This window comes from Dendropsophus ebraccatus, chromosome 15, assembly GCF_027789765.1.
Source record: "Dendropsophus ebraccatus isolate aDenEbr1 chromosome 15, aDenEbr1.pat, whole genome shotgun sequence".
NCBI lineage: Eukaryota > Metazoa > Chordata > Amphibia > Anura > Hylidae > Dendropsophus > Dendropsophus ebraccatus.
Genome location: NC_091468.1, coordinates 35,083,930 through 35,105,811, shown reverse-complemented (window position 1 = coordinate 35,105,811; position 21,882 = coordinate 35,083,930). Strand labels below are relative to the sequence as shown.

The window sequence follows — 21,882 nt, the reverse complement described above, 5'->3', positions numbered from 1 at the left end:
AAATTGAGTGACCCTTCCATTTTCTTATAGAAATGGCTGGATACCCAAAACAACCATTTTCCTGTACTTCATAAACAAGGCAGTCACTGACCCTGTTTATTCTGTTTCTTTCAGGGTCGTTGTTTTGGAAAGCAGGCCGACAGACAACCCCACAGCCAACAGCAATCTGTACATTCTTGCAGGACATGAGAACAGCTACTGAAAACCAATGGCAAAAAGAACTCGTCGCTAAGAGAGCACTATTACTTAAGGGTCTACAGAAAGACGATTGGAAGACAATTGGGGAGTGTATTGCAAGGCAAACCCACAGTGTCCATACAGCAGTCAAGGCAAAGGGACCTGTCTGTGCCACATTGCTCTCGATAAAGTGGAGTGGAAATGATGTGGTTGTAGATGCTTGAATTGTAAGGAAAGAGTTACAGAGCAGGGATTTATGTTCCTGCGGAGAAACTTCAGAACAAAAGCAGCAGCAGCACATGATCAGTTTATATACATATTATATATAGAAATAATTTATTGTGGCATGAGTCCGTGATGAGGAAAATGTCGCTTCTATGTGGTATGGACACATTTCTTCCCACACAAGAGCTGCATTCACAGTTGTGTAATCCGTGCACACACAGGTAGTATTAAGTCTCTATCATACTACAGTGGCTGTAACTTTGTGTTGCTGACGCCCTACCTGGAACCCTGCTGTAGATAGTGAAACTTTTATGATGTACAAGTGTCTTAATTGTACAGATGTAAAGTTGGTCCGAGCCCTATGTCCTGAGATCTCTTCCTACTGTTCACCCTGCCACTAGTCTTAGCTAGAGTGGACCTTAAAAAAAAAAAAAAAAAGACACAAGAGTTTATTAACACTATTGTATTTTTTATTCTGTGTAATTTAGTAACGCCAATATAAATTTTTGTAAGTTCAAAAAAAAAAAAAATACTGATACTGTAATCTATAGAGAGGATGTAAACATTTTATGGTATCCTTAACTTTAATGCAAGTACACTGGTGTTCAAATTTGCACAAAGTATTGTCATGTGACACATTGCACCACAGAGTTACCCTGTGACTGCTGTGAAATGCGTCGGCTTTTGCCATTATTATCTTGTTTGCTTGCATTTTTTTTTTCTATTTTATTTTTATATTGTAAATTGGCAATTCTGTTTACCTGGATATAAAGGATTTTTTTTTGTTATTTTTTATTTTTTTTTATCCACGTGGACATGTGCAAAAGCAGATTAACAAAAACTTTTTCTTAATGATTAAAGGGGAAGGATCGGAAAATTGAAAAAGTAATAATATATTTATTACAAGTACATTTTTTGTATAGTTATTTAAAATTTGAAAGGGAAAATCTAGCATCTTGTACAGCAGGACGTCCGGCTAGGTAGTGGTGGTGTATTTTTTTTTTTTTTTTTACTGCCTACAGAATCTGCTTTACAATATGTTTTTCTATTCACACATCTTGCGGGGCTTATTTTAAAATTTTGTTTCCCATTTGTGCTCCTACAAATTATAAACAATATTGCGATTGACACCCTGCAGTCCCACGTCACTCCCCATACGTAGATATGTATTCAGGTGAATATGCTGCTTACATCTATAGAATCAGCCATATTTTTTAATATATACAGAGTCCTACGCAAAGCCAGATGTGTCTGCTATGAAGTTGGATAAATACGCGACATTTCAGCCAGACTGAGCACCTCTAACATTCCACTTTCTAAGTAAAGATTTAGATTTTACGTTTTGTTTTTTTTTGTTCTGCCTTATTTTCATCCTTTAGGATGCTTGTGAACTTGTGGCCAAAATAATTTAGTTACTACCTCATGCAAATAGACTAAAGGAGACTGTGCATTAAGCAGCTGTGCAATTGAGTTGAGTTTTGTTAGCATTTCTGCCATTACCGAGCAGTGGCGGCTCTGAAATTATTTAGGAAAGTTTTATTTAATGGACGGCCCCGGCCTTTCATTCCACCATTCTGTTAATGCACCTTAATAATAATGACCTATAATATATGCAGCATCATTTTATCATACGCCACTGCTCATCCAGAGCCAATTTAGTTTGATGGATCGGGACACGTGATCTTCCTGCTGTCTTTTGGTGACATTATTGATGAAATGAATTTCTTCACATTACAGGAGCAGAGAGCAGTGACTGATCACTTGCCACTGTAACATTTTACCACAATGCACAGTTTTGTATTTTACTCCTTCCCTGCTTATTTTCATGCGCAAAACACTAATGAAATAAGAGAGAACCGTAGGCGGCCTAGGGTGTACATTCTTGATAAGGCAATGCTTTTGAATAAATTGATGATTGTATATACTGTAAAATAAACAAGCATTTTTTAACAATTTGTAGTTGGTATATTCTTTGCATAATAATTCGGGTGTAATGCTAAGTATATAAGGTTTTGGGCCTATATTATTACTGCATTTTTTTTTTATTAGCAATGCTCTTAAAGGCGTTGTCTGGCAACTTTTTTGTTTAATATGTTTCCCCACCACCCAGTTTCATTAGTGGTCCTCTTCTTACGTATTTTGCTGACGTGCCATATGTACAGGAAATGCCCGCACACGACCGGGTAGCTATACAACTTTATTACGTTATTTGCAGACCAAGCCACATATTAAAGGGAAATTATGAGACGGTTAGAAGTGCTTAAGCTGCTGATATGTCCTTATAGCACAGGGGGTGCTGAGGATGAAGGCAAGATTATTTTTTATGTTTATGCTAATTAGGACTATTGGTGCACTGGGGGCAGGGCTGCTGCCCCCATTGTACCGATACAGCCGGTCTGCTTCGCTGATATTTAATAGAAGGGACGGGCCAGCCAGAGGCTGAGAGGACTAAGAATAATAGAGCCATACTGGGAGGGGGAAACTAGAAATAAGTGACAGAACCCTAGGGGAGGACTGGGGACCAAGAATAAGATGAGGCGCCATGCTGGGAAATCGAAATGAGCTGTGGAGCCATGCAGGGGATTAGAAATGAGATGGGGAACCATGCTGAGACCAAAAACAAGTTGGGGAGCCATACTGGAAAGCTGAAATGAGATGGGGAGCCATGTTGGAATCCAAAACAGATGAAAATCCAGTCAGGGTACCAGAATTGAGTTGGGAAGTCATGCTGGGGACACAGATTAAGATGGGGAGCTATGCTTCAGACAAGGAAAAAGATGGTAAGCCATGCATGAGATGCAAAGCCATGTTGTGGACCAAAAATGAGATGGTAGCAATAGTGGAGACCAGGAATGATAGTATGAGTCATGCTGAGGACTAGTAACAAGGTCAGGACTCATGCTGTGGCTAGGAATAAGATTGTGAGCCATGCTGAGACCACCCCCATAAAGTACTAAAGTTTTGTACAAATTTGGGTGGTCTAAAAAAAGTTTTTTCTACATTTTCACTCGTTAACCCCTTCACATCCACAATACGTATATATGCTTTCCTACTGCACATGCCCTGTGCAGTAGTAACATATATATACGTCCAATGAGAAAACACACACTAGAAATATGCTTCACATGTTATCCAGTTTTGGAAATGATACAAATGCGTAAGGTATATTCACCCAAAAAGCGTGCTCAATAAAGTCCAGATGCTGTATGAGAGGACTAAAGTGCTTTTAGCTCACATCCAAGCAATCGTCATCTCATGGAAGGTGAACATCGTTACAGGAGCAGACGCCGATGTCTGCGACATTTCGTGGATGACTCCACTTTCTCCACGACGCTGGATCCAAAAGGCCTCCTTCTGTAACAATCTCGTCTTAGGCCATGTTCACACGTTGTATGACACCGGCCGTTCCGTGACCCTACCGGGTCACAGAACGGGCAGTTTCAGGGAAGATCATCCTGGCCGGTACTGCAGTACCGGCCAGATGATCTTCACTGCAGTTGAATTCGGATGCAGGCTCATCCGTGCACGCCCGCATTTGAATTGGCCGCAGCACTCAATGGAGCGTGCGGCCGGAGCCGCACACTCCATTGTGTGCACTGACGGGTTTTCTGCGGCCGCTATTCATTGAATAGCGTCCGCAGAAAACTGACGTCAGTTTTTTGTGGCGCTCCCAGGGATCCTGGCCGGAGTGTATACTATGGTGTAAACTGCCCACAGCAGCCAATCACAGCTCAGCTTTCAGCTCTGGTAAAATAAAAGAAGAGCTGTGATTGGATGCTGCGGCAGTTTACACCCTTTCTTAAATCTCCCCCTATGTGTATACACTACGGCCTGGATTCCATAGAGGGCAGCACAGTGTAAGTTCAGTATTAATCATGGCCTTAATCTGAACTTCATTTTCCTCTTCAACATCATCAAAGATCATTCATCTCCGATCACTCACCTGATGTTTCTGATCGGCAAAGTGTCTAGACATTCCTGTTTCTCCAAACTTACAATCAGGTAATGTGTCTTTATTTTGTAAACATTTTCTAATGGCCGACTTCTGTTCCCCCAACCTAATCTTCTCGATGTTTGCCCTACGTAGGCAAGACCACATGGACACTTTAATACATATACAACTTGCTTGGAACAACAAGAGCATTATCATTTGATCTCTATGGGGAAATCATTACAGGGGTGGTTCAGGATCCTATTACGCGGGCTGACTACATTTTAGTGAATGAGCGCTGATTTGCTAGATTGGCACTCGTTTACTGGACCTATTAGACAGCCTGATAACCGGGCAGTAAGGGCTGCATGGACATAGTCAGCAATATCCATGCAGCCCTTGCCCAAACACCTGATACCTTACTTTTCCCCCCCTCCTGGTCTTCTCTCTTGTGCTCCGCAACTTTCCGATCCTGGCGGCTCAGATGCTGCTGCTGCCAGGACCAGGTTGCTGCGGAGCACAGGAGAGAAGACCGGGAGCGGGGAGAGGTAAGGTATCAGGTGTTTGGGTAATCGTCAGCCACGCATCACTATTAAATGTAACAATACGTGGCCGGCACCCAACGATTTTAGGTCCAAACCTACACAACGTCATTGTCATCAGCTGATCGTTATCTCTTTTACACTGAGCGTTAATCAACCAAATCAGCTCGATTCTGCCAATTATCGGTCCTTGTAATAGGAATAATAGTGTTACAATGCTGGCACTTATAATAAGGAAAAGTGGCCCTTTTTGCAATCAAAAAAGTTTGCCTGCTGTTTGTTTTTTTGGGGGGTTAAATGATTAGCCAAAGTTTTGCCTCGTTTATACACAAAACGTGGAGTGTTTTTAAACAGACGTCTAAATTTTGGTTCTAATCTTAGCAAATTCCAATGTTTTGTGATGGTTTTCTGTATTCGTTTAGCATGGTTATCGTAAGGAGATACAAATAATGGAGGTTTGTCTTTAGGTTTTATTTGTCCACTCACGACATCCTTTTTTTCAATTACATACATCTTCATCTGTTTTCACCAATTCCACTCTCTTGTAACCTCTTTCCTCAAACTTAGCAATGATTTTTTTCTTTATTCTTTTTATACTCTTGTTCTGTACTACAAATATGTTTGGCTCTGACTAACTGGTCTTTCAGGATACCCTTAAAGGGGTAGTGCACCAAAAAAATTTATCTTTCAAATCAATTGCTGCCATGAAGTGCCAGAGATTTGTAATTTACTTCTATTAAAAAATCTCAAGCCTTCCAGTACTTATCAGCTGCTGTGTGTCCAGCAGGAAGTGGTGTTTTCTTTCCTGTCTGACACAGTGCTCTCTGTTGCCTCCTCTGTCCATGTCAGGAACTGTCCAGAGAAGGAGTAAATCCCCATAGAAAAACTCTCCTGCTCTCCAGACTGGAAATAATACCACTTCCTGCTGGGCATACAGCAGCTGATAAGTACTGGAAGGCTTGAGATTTTTTAATAGAAGTAAATTACAAATCTCTGGCACTTCATGGCAGCAGTTGATTTGAAAGAAAAAATTTTTTGGTGCACTACCCCTTTAAACGTCTGTGGGGCATGGCAACTTCTCCTAAGGAGCATATTATTTTAATCTGTAGGTTTTGAAAACAATGTAGAAGCAAATTTGTTATGTCAGTCCCTATAAAGTTCAATGTCCAAATAATGTACCAAATTCTTATCACAGTCTAGAGAAAACTCAATAAGAGGATGACAGGAGTTGAGGAACAAGATGAACTCATCCAGTGTTCCTTTTGTACCAGTCCTCATCATACACACGTCATCCACATATCTAAGCCAGAGTACAGGCAGCAGTGCGGGAGCCAGGGAGGTTAGTGTACTGTATGTTATTTTTTTTTGTTCACTCACCGCCTCCAGTAATTAAAAAATATTTATTTCAATGAAGTCAAAGCTTTAGCCTTAGGGCTCGGCCACACTAGCGTTTTTCTTTGTTTCTAACGGATCCGTCTATATTAATTAAATGGATGAGCATAAACTAATGAGCAGACTGATGCAAACTGATTGCAAAATGTTCATCTTTTTTAATGGTCCGTTTGTATTTTGGCTTCAAAAAACTGACTTTTGTACATCAGTTTGCATCAGTCAGCATCCGTTTTTCTATCCGTTTATTTTTCTTCTTTGGTTTCTTGCTGCTTCTGCGCATGCTCAGTGCAAAAAACAGATAAAAAAACGGATGTGTATTGTTGTGCCTCACTCGGTTAAGTCTCTGCAATATTTGGTTCTCATAACTGTTGGCATATGGATTTATGTTTATAATGCTATTTATGGAGACTTGACTTCGAATTACCTGACCGAACTCTTCTTTACTGCCTGTGTATTGTCTGTTCTGTTATAAAAACGAAAACTTTCAATAAAAACACATTTATTCAAAAAAAAAAAAAAAACGGATGTGAACGGAAATACCTTCCGTTTTAGATCCGTCCTCATTGACTACAATGTAAAAAAAAAACGGAAGTGCACTTTCCGTTCGTGATCCGTTTTGTTAAGCGGAAAGAAAAATACTGCAAACACAATTTTTTCTTCCATTCAAAAAAACGGATCTTGAACGGATTGCATGCAAACGGAGCACAATTAGGGCAAACGGAGCACACTAATATATCATGGGAGTCTATGGGGATTTTGACGGATCCGACAGTTTCCGTTTTGCTTACTCTAAAACGGAAAAGGTAGACGGAATGGTGCCGGATGGTCAAACGCTAATGTGAACGTAGCCTTAGTAAAAAAAAATTTAAAAGTATATAAACTGCCTATCGCTGCAATCGTACTGATCTATAGAATAAAGATAACATATCAGTTTTATTGCAAAGTGAACAATATAGGAGCAAAATCCTTTAAAATGTACGGACCTGCAGGGTTTTTGTACAGAAATATATTTTTCTAGTATTCTAGTATATAGTATTTTTCTATATATATTTCTAGTTTGCAGTACGTTTTATGATCAAATGAAGGATGTAATTAAAAAGGTCTATTTGTCCTGCAAAAAATAAGCCCTCATATGGCTTATTATATGGAAAAACAAATTTGCTAAAAACCTTAACCCCTTGGCGACACAGGGTGTACATTTAATTCCCACAGCCTGGGCCTTGGCGCAAACGGGCATAGATGTACGCACTGTCGGGGGGGACGCGATATGAAGCAAGTTCAGGAGCTGAGCTCACTTGATAGCGGGTGAGGACCGCCTGCTATCAGCAGCGGGGCCCTCACCCTTAATGGCAGGCCACCACAATTAAGTGGCAGCCCGTCATTGGCGTGCGTTTTTATTGTTTTGTAACAAGTTTTAAGATGTGGAAATAAAGATTATCCTTTTACTTCATTAGAGCGGTGGTTTTTCCATTACTACAAAGCCCGTCATTAACTTCTTAAACATTTAAGTGTAAGTGACAGGAGCAGCTCCTGTCACTTACTGATCAGGACCCCCTGGGTGTCTGATCGCATGGCCTGGCTACCGGGGGGTCTCTTAACTTCCTCCATGCAGTCAGGTCTGATAAAACTGATCCCTGCTATGCTATGGCATAGCAGGGATCAGTGCATGCAATCGAATGTATGTATGTAAAAGTCCCTCAGGGGGGACAAAAAAAAAGTGTGAAAAAAGAAATAAAAGTTTTAAAAAACATGACACAGCCCCTCCCCCAATAAAAGTCAAAATCCCTCCTCCCCCTTCCCATTTTTATAAATAAAACCTAAAAATAATAAAATTAATTAACATATAATGTACCGTAGCATGCGTAATTGTCCGATCTATTAAAATAAAATATAATATTCCCGCACGGTGAACGGCGGGAACAAAAAGCATTAAAAAAACGATAGGATTGTGGATATTATATTACATTTTAAGGCTGGGTTCACACTATGTGTATTTCAGTCAGTATTGTGGTCCTCATATTACAACCAAAACCAGGAGTGGATTAAAAACACAGAAAGGATCTGTTCACACAATGGTGAAATTGAGTGGATGGCCGCCATATAACGGTAAATAACTGCCATTATTTCAATATAACAGCCGTTGTTTTAAAATAACAGCAAATATTTGCCATTAAATGGCGGCCATCCACTCAATTTCAACATTGTGTGAATAGAGCCTTTCTGTGTTTTCAATCCACTCCTGGTTTTGGTTGCAATATGAGGACCACAATACTGACTGAAATATACGTAGTGTGAACCCAGCCTTAATATAAAAAGTGATATTGTATCTGTATGATATTGTAAACATACAATCCTTTGTTGCCTGTAAGCGACTTTCTTTTTGAATATGTAATGAATTTTCAATATGTATGTTCAAATATTACATAAGCCACTAATAAAATATCGTTTAAAAAAAATATATATAAAAAGTGATAAAAAAAATTTATGAAAAGTTAAGAAATTATTAAACGTAATCAATATGTCCGATCTACACAAATGTTATACTAATAAAAGCTAAAAAAAAAATGACGTCACAATAGGGTAATTGTAAGGACACCTATTTGCAAAACTGTTAACTGTGAATAAAAATTGTAAAATATTAGAAAAGCTATATAAAATGCACATCGCTGTATTCAAACTAACCTATAGAATAATGTTATCATGTCAATTTTACTGTAAAGTGCATTACGTAAACATGGAATCCTCCCAAAATATGCGGAATTGTATTTTTTTTAATCTCAGTTTCACCCCATAAATGATATTTTGGGGGTTCCATCATTTGTTTTATGGTAGATTGAAAGGCAGCATTACAATATCTACCTGTTCCTGAAAAAAACAAGCCCTTACATGGCCCTGTAGATGGAAAAATAAAAGAGTTATGGCTCTTAGAAGGCGAGGAGGGAAAAAAAGGAAACGCAAAAGTGAAAATTGGCGCCATTTTAGGCTCTGTCCTCAAGGGGTTAAAAGGGTAGGGCTTGTGTCCAAACAAAATGTTGGCCTATTCATGCTTTATGCTCAGTTATCTAGAAAAACTGAAGAGGCGGCTGATAACCCCAAACAGACTTTTAACTTGCATAATTCCATATACAGTGTGAGGAAAGAACCACTAGGTGGCAGTCTATTACCAAACAATGTGCTAATTGGAGTGAAATGTAAACCTACCTGATAATCCATCAGCATTGGCAGCTGGAGGCATAGTATTCAGTATTACATTTGTAGTAGATTAGGTGCTGGAAATAATACAGCATGATGCTTGTTTTTTTTTGTTTTTTTTTATCTCAATGCATTCAGATTCTACTCTGTAAATCCTGTTGTCCATTAAAAAATATATGTCCCTATATCCCTTCACCATATAGAATGAGGCCAGCAAATGAGTGGCAAGGTTCTGTTAGCCAGTCTGTAGTCCTTAGTGGGCAGGCTCAGTGCGATAATGGGCATAGTCAGTTGTATGGGAGTTCCTGTCACTTTAGTCCAGTATGGGAATAGCACCCAGGTAGTTCCACATGTTGATGTATGTGGGTGTGGGGTCACCCACCAACCAGGGCACCACCGCTGCAGGCATAACCCTAGTACTTTGTATTATTTTTAATATTGTGAAAATGATGCCAAGGATGAATGTAAGGAACTGGAATACCTCTTCAAAGGGAAACTAAGGGGAAGCATCTAACCTGCTGATGTGTCCTTATAGCGCACGGGGTGCTGAGGATGAAGGTTAGTTTTTTTACCTTGATCCCCAGCACCGTTTCCATGATATTAGGGGGGAGATTTTTCAAAGGGTGTAAAATTTAGACTGGTGCAAACTGGCCACAGCAACCAATCACAGCTCAGCTTTCCTTTCCCCAGAGCTGGAAGCTGAGCTGTGATTGGTTGTTGTGGCCAGTTTGTACCAGTCTAAATTTTACACCCTTTGATAAATCTCCCCCTAGGAGTTTAATCCTTGCTCTAATTAGGTGTTGTGGTGTACTTAGGGGTGCAACTACTGCCCCCAGTGCATGATCCGCCACAGTTGGCCTTCTCTGATGATATTTATTAAAAGGGGTTAACCAGGGCATGGATCAGTGTACTGGGAGTGGTAGCCTCGCCCTCAGTCCACCAAAACACATAATTAGTATAAGGATTAAACTCCTAATATCATGGAAACGGTGCTGGGGATCAAGGTAAAAAAACTAACCTTCATCCTCAGCACCCCGTGCTCTATAAGGACACTTATAGATGCTAATATCACAGAAACGACGCAGAGAATGAAGAATACTACTTTCATTCTTAACGCCCCGTGTGCAATAGGGACATATTAGGAAGTTATGGTGGATAATTTGCACGATCGCACGATTAACGATTTTGAATGAACGATGTTTTTTTAATAACGATCAGCATGTAGACGGAACGATACATCATACGGAATAATTGTTTTGCGATCGCTTAAGCCTACCTCACACATAGGTGAAATCGTTAAAGACTGTTCACACGGAACGATCTGTGAATTTTTTGAGAACGATCAACGACGATTTGAGAACATGTTGAAAGATCAAAATGAACGATTTCTCGCTCGTCGATTGATCGTTCGCTGCGTTTACACGTACGATTATCGTTCGAATTCGATCGTTATCATGCAAATTTGAGCGATAAATCGTTTCGTGTAAAACCGCCATTAGATGCTTCTAGCCTGCTGATTGTTTCCACTGGTGGTCCTGGGCCTACAGCTGCAGTGCTGAGGGGAGCAGCACATCATATGGAACATTTACCTGTAGATTTGCAACCACTCATTGGGGCTGATTTACTAAGACTGTCTGGTTGTGTCTTATTGACTTTAGTAAATCTGGAGGGTTTTTTTTCACATGACAAAACTAAAATCCAACCTTCCCTTCACACTGGAAGTGGCTCAAATTTAGAATGAAAAAAAAAAAATCACTTTTTCCTTAATAATCATGTTGGTTATGACGGGTTTCTAAGGGACAGAAACAGGTTAGTAAATCATGGCCATTAGGTCGTGGATTTGTGATGAGATCGATGGTGAATCTGCAACAAAATCTACATGTTACTCATGCAGTTTTTTTTTCTGTGTATTTGTGACAAATCTGCATGAAAGAATTCTGACATTTGTGGAATCGCCCTCATGGGGTGTATTCTGTTTATTTAGTAGCATGCGCTGTAAATAGAGCCCTGGTTATATAGAGCAGTGATTTTCAACCAGTGTGCCGTGGCACACTAGTGTGCCGCGACACATGGTCGGGTGTGCCGCGGGGAAAGTTCCCCAAACTATGGTTCCCCTGTGAAACAGGAGAAAACAATGGGGGAGAGAAACCTGGGGATGGGGGAGAAACAGGGGAGAGAAACAGGGGGGAGAGAAACATGGGGATGGGGGAGAAACAGCGGAGAGAAGCAGGGGGGAGAGAAGTTTGGTGGAGAGAAGCAGGGGGGAGAGAAGTATGGTGGAGAGAAGCACAGGAGAGAAGCATGGGGGAGAAGTATGGTGGAGAGAAGCACAGGAGAGAAGTAGGGGGGAGAAGTATGGTGGAGAGAAGCAGGGGGAGATGTATGGTGGAGAGAAGCACAGGGGGAGAAGAAAACAGGCCCAGGTTTCACACTGAGTGAGTATAATACATTTAGAATCTATATTATTAACTATATGTACAACTAGAAAATGTACCCGGCGCTGCCCGGGTATAAAGTGTCAGTGTGTTAATTAGATTTGTTCTAAGGTGCCCAGGAGGCAAAGCTAAAGGTATTGTTTCATCTGAGTTAATCAGTGGAATTAGTGTATACCTGTAGTGCATAGTTGGAGGGGTTCTGTATACCCACAATGTATAGTTTTTAGGGGTCTCGCATATCTGTAGTGCATAGTTGGGGGGGGGCTGTATACCTATAGTGTATAGTTGAGGGAGGTCCTGTATACCTGCAGTGTACAGTTGGTGAAGGTCCTGTATACCTGTACTGTATAGTTCGGGGGTCCTGTATACCTGTAGTATATAGTTGGTGCTGTATACCTGTAATGTATAGTTGGTGGAGGTCTTGTATACCTGTAGTTTATAGTTTGAGGGTCCTGGATACCTATAGTGTATAATTGGTGGAGGTCTTGTATACCTGTAGTATATAGTTTGGGGGTCCTGTATACCTGTAGTAAATAGTTTGAGGGTCCTGTATAACTATAGTATAGAGTTGGTGGAGGTCCTGTATACCTGTAGTGTATAGTTTTGGGTCCTATATACCTGTAGTATATAGCTGGTGGAGTTCCTGTATACCTGTAGTATATTTGGGGTCCTGTATACTTGTAGTATAGAGTTGGTGAAGGTGCTGTATACCTGTATTATAGAGTTGGTGTAGGTCCTGTATACCTGTAGTGTATGGTTTTGAGGTCCTGTATACCTGTAGTGTATAGTTTGGGGTCCTATATACCTGTAGTATATAGTTGGTGGAGTTCCTGTATACCTGTAGTTTATAGTTTTGGGGTCCTATATACCTGTAGTGTATAGTTTGGGGTCCTGTATACCTGTAGTATATAGTTGGTGGAGGTCCTGTATACCTGAAGTATATAGTTGGTGGAGGTCCTGTATACCTGTAGTATATAGTTTTGGGGTCCTGTATACCTGTAGTGTAAAGTTTGGGGTCCTGTATACCTGTAGTATATAGTTTGTGGAGGTCCCGTGCACTTGTAGTGTATAGTTTTGGGGTCCTGTATACCTATAGTGTCCTGTATACCTGCAGGGTTGTATTTACCCGTATGGCAGTGTTATTCAGTCACAGTGTGTCGGTATTGGTCATGTCTGGTATGGGGGTGTTATCCAGTCACAGTATGGCGGTATTGGTCAGGTCTGGTGTGGCTGTGTTATCCAGTCACGGTATGGTGGTATTGGTCAGGTCTGGTATAGCGGTGTTATCCAGTCACAGTGTGGCAGTATTGGTCAGGTCTGATATGATGGTGTTATCCAGTCACAGTATGGTGGTATTGGTCAGGACTGGTGTGGCAGTGTTATCCAGTCACAGTATGGCGGTATTGGTCAGGTCTGGTATGACAGTGTTATCCAGTCACAGTATGGCGGTATTGGTCAGGTCTGGTGTGGCAGTGTTATCCAGTCACAGTATGGCGGTATTGGTCAGGTCTGGTGTGGCAGTGTTATTCAGTCACAGTATGGCGGTATTGGTCAGGTCTGGTGTGGCAGTGTTATCCAGTCACAGTATGGCGGTATTGGTCAGGTCTGGTGTGGCGGTGTTACCCAGTCACAGTATGGCGGTATTGGTCAGGTCTGGTGTGGCTGTGTTATCCAGTCACGGTATGGTGGTATTGGTCAGGTCTGGTATAGCGGTGTTATCCAGTCACAGTGTGGCAGTATTGGTCAGGTCTGATATGATTGTGTTATCCAGTCACAGTATGGTGGTATTGGTCAGGACTGGTGTGGCAGTGTTATCCAGTCACAGTATGGCGGTATTGGTCAGGTCTGGTATGACAGTGTTATCCAGTCACAGTATGGCGGTATTGGTCAGGTCTGGTGTGGCAGTGTTATCCAGTCACAGTATGGCGGTATTGGTCAGGTCTGGTGTGGCAGTGTTATTCAGTCACAGTATGGCGGTATTGGTCAGGTCTGGTGTGGCAGTGTTATCCAGTCACAGTATGGCGGTATTGGTCAGGTCTGGTGTGGCGGTGTTACCCAGTCACAGTATGGCGGTATTGGTCTGGTCTGGTATGGAGGTGTTATCCAGTCACAGTATGGCGGTATTGGTCAGGTCTGGTATGGAGGTGTTATCCAGTCACAGTATGGCGGTATTGGTCAGGTCTGGTGTGGCGGTGTTACCCAGTCACAGTATGGCGGTATTGGTCAGGTCTGGTAAGGAGGTGTTATCCAGTCACATTATGGCGGTATTGGTCAGGTCTGGCAGTGTTATCCAGTCACAGTATGGCGGTATTGGTCAGGTCTGGTATGACAGTGTTATCCAGCACAGTATGGCGGTATTGGTCAGGTCTGGTGTAGCAGTGTTACCCAGTCACAGTTTGGTATACCTGTTGTGCCCTGTATATACATGTACTGTATAGATGGAGTAGGGGGTCCTGTATATACATGTACTGTATAGATGGAGTAGTGGGCCCTGTATATACATGTACTGTATAGATGGAGTAGGGGGTCCTGTATATACATGTACTGTATAGATGGAGTAGGGGGTCCTGTATATACATGTACTGTATAGATGGAGTAGTGGGCCCTGTATATACATGTACTGTATGGATGGAGTATGGGGTCCTGTATATACATGTACTGTATGGATGGAGTAGGGGGTCCTGTATATACATGTATTGTATAGATGGAGTAGGGGGTCCTGTATATATATGTACTGTATAGATGGAGTAGGGGGTCCTGTACACATGTACTGTATAGATGGAGTAGGGGGCCCTGTATATATATGTACTGTATAGATGGAGTAGGGGGTCCTGTATATACATGTACTGTATAGATGGAGTAGGGGGTCCTGTATATACATGTACTGTATAGATGGAGTAGGGGGTCCTGTATATACATGTACTGTATGGATGGAGTAGGGGGACCTGTATATACTTGTACTGTATAGATGGAGTAGTGGGCCCTGTACATACATGTACTGTATAGATGGAGTAGGGGGTCCTGTAAACATATACTGTATAGATGGAGTAGGGGGTCCTGTATATACATGTACTGTATAGATGGATTGGGGGGTTCTGTATATACATGTACTGTATAGATGGAGTAGGGGGTCCTGTATATACATGTACTGTATAGATGGATTGGGGGGTTCTGTATATACATGTACTGTATAGATGGAGTAGGGGGTCCTGTATATACATGTACTGTATAGATGGAGTAGGGGGTCCTGTATATACATGTACTGTATAGATGGAGTAGGGGGTCCTGTATACATGTACTGTATAGATGGAGTAGGGGGTCCTGTATATACATGTACTGTATAGATGGATTGGGGGGTTCTGTATATACATGTACTGTATAGATGGAGTAGGGGGTCCTGGATACATGTACTGTATAGATGGAGTAGGGGGTCCTGTATATACATGTACTGTATAGATGGAGTAGGGGGCCCTGTATATACATGTACTGTATAGATGGAGTAGGGGGTCCTGTATATACATGTACTGTATAGATGGAGTAAGGGGTCCTGTATATACATGTACTGTATAGATGGAGTAGGGGGTCCTGTATATACATGTACTGTATAGAAGGAGTAGGGGGTCCTGTATATACATGTACTGTATAGATGGAGTAGGGGGTCCTGTATACATGTACTGTATAGGTGGAGTAGGGGGCCCTGTATACATGTACTGTATAGATGGAGTAGGGGGTCTACCAGTTATTACTGTGGATGTTGTGAGGCAGCTTCCCTAGCAACCATTGCTCCCTGTGAAAATGAAAGCAGTAATCCTATTGGTTGCTAAGGCTCCAACTGCCGTGTCTGCTGCAGCTAATTATATCACCTGTGTTTTCAGTGAGGAGATTTTCCCATTCATCTCTATGGGGCGCCTCTCTTTCCCCTCCCCCTCCCCTCCTGTACATCTGGCGGGGACGGGACCTTCGCAATAACCTTCCCGGGCACCCAATGTATCTGTGTGCCAAATTTGGGGTCAAACGGTTCAGGCGTTTGGAAGTCTATAGAGGACAGACAGACAGACAGACAGACTTTGATTTTTATGATATAGATATGTACTGTTTTAGTGTCATTTTGTGCCATTTTGGTTGGTGGTGTGCCCCAGGATTTTTTAAGTCTAAAAAGTGCGCCGCGGCTCAAAAAAGGTTGAAAATCACTGATATAGAGTCACAAGAAACAAAGTACTGTATACCCTGTTCTGAATTCTACGGTTTCAGGACATAATAACAAAATATTGGTTGGTGCCTGCGTGATGACATAGAACGTCTAGTATGCAGCCCATTACTCACACATGTGCCCAGATTTATTAACACAATTGTGCTGCACGTCCACTGTGCACAACTCAGGAATCCATTTACAGAGAGATTTATCTGACAGTTTTTTGAAGCCAAAGTCAGAGAACAGGTCATAAAGGAAAGACTCAGATTTCCCCTCTTTTCAAACGCATACTTTGGCTTCAAAAACCTGTCTGTGTAAACACACCATTAGTCTCTGGTGTGTATTAGTCTCCACAGCTGTAATATGTCCCTGTGGTGACTCCTGGCAGGTAAGTATAGTGGATGAAGAGGACACAAATAGTTTACACCAAAAAACAGTAATAGTCACATAGTGTGTCCACACTGTAATTACGTATTTACCCTGTTTCCCCAAAAATAAGACTGTGTCCTATATTAATTTTTGCTTCCGAAGATGCCCTAGGTCTTATTTTTCCATAAAGAGGAATTCACATTTCTTGTAACAGAAAAATAAAAACCAACATTTATTTTATACTGTACAGTCTGGAGTCTCTAATGATCTCCCAAAGCAGTTCCTGAACCATTTTTACAGCAGTGGCGGAATTGCCACTTCCAGCCACCAGGGGGAGCTCGTCACAGCACACCCATACAGCACAGCAGGGACAGCATACAGTATGGTGGCAGCATAACAGTGTGAAGCTTTACATCTGGCAGTAGGTGACAACAGGGATGGTGGCAGGTGACTGTCTTCATGTTCTGCATGCAGCTGCTCTGCAACGGATGGTGAAGGTAGAGTGCAACAGCGGAGGCTACAAAGAACCACAGCTGCATTCCAGCCAATCTTTAGGGACATTGCTTTGTGTAGCTAAAGTTTTGAAATAACTGTATATAGTGTATAGCCGACCTGTCTCACTGTTCTGGTTCAGCAATGTTCTGTATGGAAAAAGTGTGATGCAGCTCTAGGGAGTCCTGAAAAACAGAGTCATATCCTGCATCCATGTTTTCCTGGCAGATCCCCCCAACACTCTGTGGTTCATGTTCAGTTCTCCTCAGAGAGACAAGCAAGCAGAGTATGGCTTCAATATAAATCGCTTAGTGATGGCTGTAGCTATTTTTTTTTTAGCCAAAAACATGGGCAAAAACTGTGAACATAGCCTGAAGGTGTTTTTCGACCCCTGTCCACACTGAGCAGCACGGCAGTCGTACATCGCCCTTTCAGTTCTGTGCAAGAATCCCATTAACTAGAGATGTAGTTACATGTGGACTCGCTGCTTATTCTAGTTACCTCAGCGGGTATGCCGCTCAGGGGGTCACCTGCGTGACTAACTGACTGACCTGCACGACAGGCCAAAATCAGCTAAGGGGTAAAGCAAAAAAAAAAATGCTTGTGTCTTTCAAATTGACTGGATTCATAAAGTGCCAAAGATTTGTAAATTACTTCTAATACTAAATCTCCAGTCTTCCAGTACTTCTCAGCTGCTGTATGTCCTGCAGAAAGAGGGTGTATTCTTCCCAGTTTGACTGTCCAGAGCAGGAGAGGTTTTCTATGGCGATTTGCTACTGAGAGCACTGTGTCAGACTGCAAAGAATACACCACTTCCTGCAGGACATACAGCAGCTCATAAGTACCAGGAGACTGCTTGGATCCTGTTGAATTGGATGAAAAAATGTCGCATATTCCCCACTCATAGTATTTTTTTTTCTCTGACGTACAAGCCCTCTGCTGCCCAGGCATGCTGGGAGTTGTAGTTCTGCAACAAGGCAAGAGCCAGAGGCTGGGGAATACTCATAAACCACAGTCATAGGGTTGTATTAATGAAGACACTATGGCTGTCACTATCGCGGTGTGTACATAAAACAAATATAGGTTTGGGAAACGCGCCACATAAAAGCCTCCGCAGTAGCCGCAGGTCACGTGGCCCTTTCCCTTCAGTTGTAGAATTGTAAACAAGACGCGTAACTGACGATGTGCCAGGAAGTAAGATGGCCTCCCGGGCGGCCTCCTCCTGCGTCATGTGACACTGGCTCCGCCCACATTCCCCTTCATTCAAGGCTGAGATCCCACAAGGACGTCAAGTATGATGCCCCCACTATAAACAGTGGCAGAGACGTGAGCGGAGGAGACACCGGGAGCGGCTGGGAGTCCGGCGGTGACGAGGCGGTGTGGTGCTCGGCTAGTACACCCGGTGGTCGGTAACGAGTGGGGGTATCGGGAGCGCCCCCTCCTGCGCACACAGCCCGGGACCCCCCGCACGGACATGGCGGCGCCGCTGGCACAGTTTGACGAGGACTGGCAGGACTTCTATGAGTTCCGTCCTCCGTCCTCGTCTCCCGGCACTAAGAGCTGCCTGGACAGGGTGAACTCTAACTCCCCCGGAGCCGATCCCCCCGAGGGCGGCCTCAACTCCCTGGAGGACCTGACCGAGCTGGACAACAACTTCTCGGTGGACATCATGGGCGGCTTCAAGTCCATGGAGGATCTGGTCAACGACTTTGACGAGAAGCTGACGGTGTGCTTCCGCAACTACAGCACCGACACCGGCCACATAGCCCCGGTCCGGCCCATCACCGAGGAGGGCGTCATGAAGGATGATGAGTGAGTGTGCCCGAGAGCAGGGACACTGATCACCGAGAGCAGGGACACTGACCACCGAGAGAGCAGGGACACTGACCACCGAGAGAGCAGGGACACTGATCACCGAGAGAGCAGGGACACTGACCACCGAGAGAGCAGGGACACTGACCACCGAGAGCAGGGACACTGATCACCGAGAGAGCAGGGACACTGACCACCGAGAGAGCAGGGACACTGACCACCGAGAGAGCAGGGACACTGATCACCGAGAGAGCAGGGACACTGATCACCGAGAGAGCAGGGACACTGATCACCGAGAGCAGAGACACTGATCACCGAGAGCAGGGACACTGATCACCGAGAGCAGGGACACTGATCACCGAGAGCAGGGACACTGATCACCGAGAGAGCAGGGACACTGATCACCGAGAGAGCAGGGACACTGATCACCGAGAGAGCAGGGACACTGATCACCGAGAGAGCAGGGACACTGACCACCGAGAGAGCAGGGACACTGACCACCGAGAGAGCAGGGACACTGACCACCGAGAGAGCAGGGACACTGACCACCGAGAGAGCAGGGACACTGATCACCGAGAGAGCAGGGACACTGATCACCGAGAGAGCAGGGACACTGATCACCGAGAGAGCAGGGACACTGATCACCGAGAGAGCAGGGACACTGATCACCGAGAGAGCAGGGACACTGATCACCGAGAGAGCAGGGACACTGATCACCGAGAGAGCAGGGACACTGATCACCGAGAGAGCAGGGACACTGATCACCGAGAGAGCAGGGACACTGATCACCGAGAGAGCAGGGACACTGATCACCGAGAGAGCAGGGACACTGATCACCGAGAGAGCAGGGACACTGATCACCGAGAGAGCAGGGACACTGATCACCGAGAGAGCAGGGACACTGATCACCGAGAGAGCAGGGACACTGATCACCGAGAGAGCAGGGACACTGATCACCGAGAGAGCAGGGACACTGATCACCGAGAGAGCAGGGACACTGATCACCGAGAGAGCAGGGACACTGATCACCGAGAGAGCAGGGACACTGATCACCGAGAGAGCAGGGACACTGATCACCGAGAGAGCAGGGACACTGATCACCGAGAGAGCAGGGACACTGATCACCGAGAGAGCAGGGACACTGATCACCGAGAGAGCAGGGACACTGATCACCGAGAGAGCAGGGACACTGATCACCGAGAGAGCAGGGACACTGATCACCGAGAGAGCAGGGACACTGATCACCGAGAGAGCAGGGACACTGATGACCGAATTTAGGGACACTGATCGCCGAGAGTAGGGACACTGACCATCAAGATTTGTCACACTGACCCCCCCCCTCCCCTCCCACACTGGGTGTAGGAGGACTTTGACCACCGGATGTAGGGGGACACTGACCACCGGGGGAGCACCGAGTGTAGGGACAGTGGTACATCATAGCATCATAAAGCCAGGCATAGGGATACTTCATAGCATTATAGAAACATTAGTAATGACACCTTATAGTATTATAGAGCCAGAACTGTTAGCTCATAGCATCATAGAGCCAAGAGCAGGGATACCTCATAGCGTCATAGAGCCGGGAGCAGGGATACCTCATAGTGTCATAGAGCCGGGAGCAGGGATACCGCATAGTGTCATAGAGCCGGGAGCAGGGATACCGCATAGTGTCATAGAGCCGGGAGCAGGGATACCGCATAGTGTCATAGAGTCGGGAGCAGGGATACCGCATAGTATCATAGAGCCGGGAGCAGGGATACCTCATAGTGTCATAGAGCCGGGAGCAGGGATACCGCATAGTGTCATAGAGCCGGGAGCAGGGATACCGCATAGTGTCATAGAGCCGGGAGCAGGGATACCGCATAGTGTCATAGAGTCGGGAGCAGGGATACCGCATAGTGTCATAGAGCCATGAGCAGGGATACCTCATAGCGTCATAGAGCCGGGAGCAGGGATGCCTCATAGCGTCATAGAGCCATGAGCAGGGATACCTCATAGCGTCATAGAGCCGGGAGCAGGGATGCCTCATAACGTCATAGAGCCGGGAGCAGGGATACCGCATAGTGTCATAGAGCCAGGAGCAGGGATACCGCATAGTGTCATAGAGTTGGGAGCAGGGATACCGCATAGTGTCATAGAGTCGGGAGCAGGGATACCGCATAGTGTCATAGAACCAGGGGTAGTGATCTGGTTCCTTGCTGATCGCTGCCTCTTCTGACAGTGACAGCCCTCCCAGCCAGTCACTGTGTGCAGCGCACTGATTGGCTGAGTGGGACATCAGAGAGCCAGGAGCCTGTGCAACAAGCAGCAGAGCCAAATGTAGTAATACATCATAGTACATAGAGCCAGGTGTAGTGATACATCATAGTACATAGAGCCAGGTGTAGTAATACATCATAGTACATAGAGCCAGGTGTAGTGATACATCATAGTACATAGAGCCAGGTGTAGTGATACATCATAGTACATAGAGGTGGGTGTAGTGGTACATTATAGTGACATAGAGCCGGGTGTAGTGGTACATTATAGTGACATAGAGCCGGGTGTAGTGGTACATTATAGTGACATAGAGCCAGGTGTAGTGGTACATTATAGTGACATAGAGCCAGGTGTAGTGGTACATTATAGTGACATAGAGCCAGGTGTAGTGGTACATTATAGTGACATAGAGCAGAAATAGTGAGCAGTGGTAAGTTACCAATAATTATAAAGTGGTAAAATATCAGTAATTCTCTTTACTGATGTCGAGAGGAAAGAGCATAACACAGAGCCAAATGCAGGCAGACCTAATGGAGTTGTGTAAAGTTTTTTTTAATGTGCTCCGCCATCTGGCCAACTTACCAAAGGGCAAAACTGACCTGGCTTCCTTGCTGCTGCTGCAGAGCTCAGATACTGGATTCGGTGTGAGTCGGGGCACAGGACAGGCTCCATCCTGCCATGTTGACCAGATACCTGAGCACTAAGGAAGAGAACAGTATATAATACTGTAGATATTTGTTGACCGAGCCCTAGCTATCTGCTGGAGTAGACGTGGTCTCCCAACCCAGAGGAGTCTATGAAGTTGGATTGAAGTTTTTTACTTTTCAGGGATAACCAGCATGGAGGGTTTGCTGCTGTGACCCC

General features: G+C 44.1%; 2 protein-coding genes across 7 annotated transcripts in view; both read left to right on the top strand.

Annotated features, from left to right (window-relative positions):
- Window positions 1-2,357, top strand: part of MAP4K3 (mitogen-activated protein kinase kinase kinase kinase 3) — a 185,063-nt gene extending 182,706 nt beyond the window's left edge. For all 6 annotated transcript variants that reach the window (XM_069955269.1, XM_069955268.1, XM_069955270.1 and 3 more), the window contains one exon: window positions 115-2,357. In XM_069955269.1, the coding sequence (XP_069811370.1) occupies window positions 115-202 (88 nt within the window). In that variant the 3' untranslated portion in view covers window positions 203-2,357. The remainder of the gene's footprint in view (window positions 1-114) is intronic.
- Window positions 2,358-18,129: 15,772 nt separating this feature from the next.
- Window positions 18,130-21,882, top strand: part of FEZ2 (fasciculation and elongation protein zeta 2) — a 40,278-nt gene continuing 36,525 nt past the window's right edge. Inside the window, exon 1 of the mRNA XM_069954931.1 lies at window positions 18,130-18,759. Coding sequence (XP_069811032.1) covers window positions 18,422-18,759 — 338 coding nt within the window. The 5' untranslated portion in view covers window positions 18,130-18,421. The remainder of the gene's footprint in view (window positions 18,760-21,882) is intronic.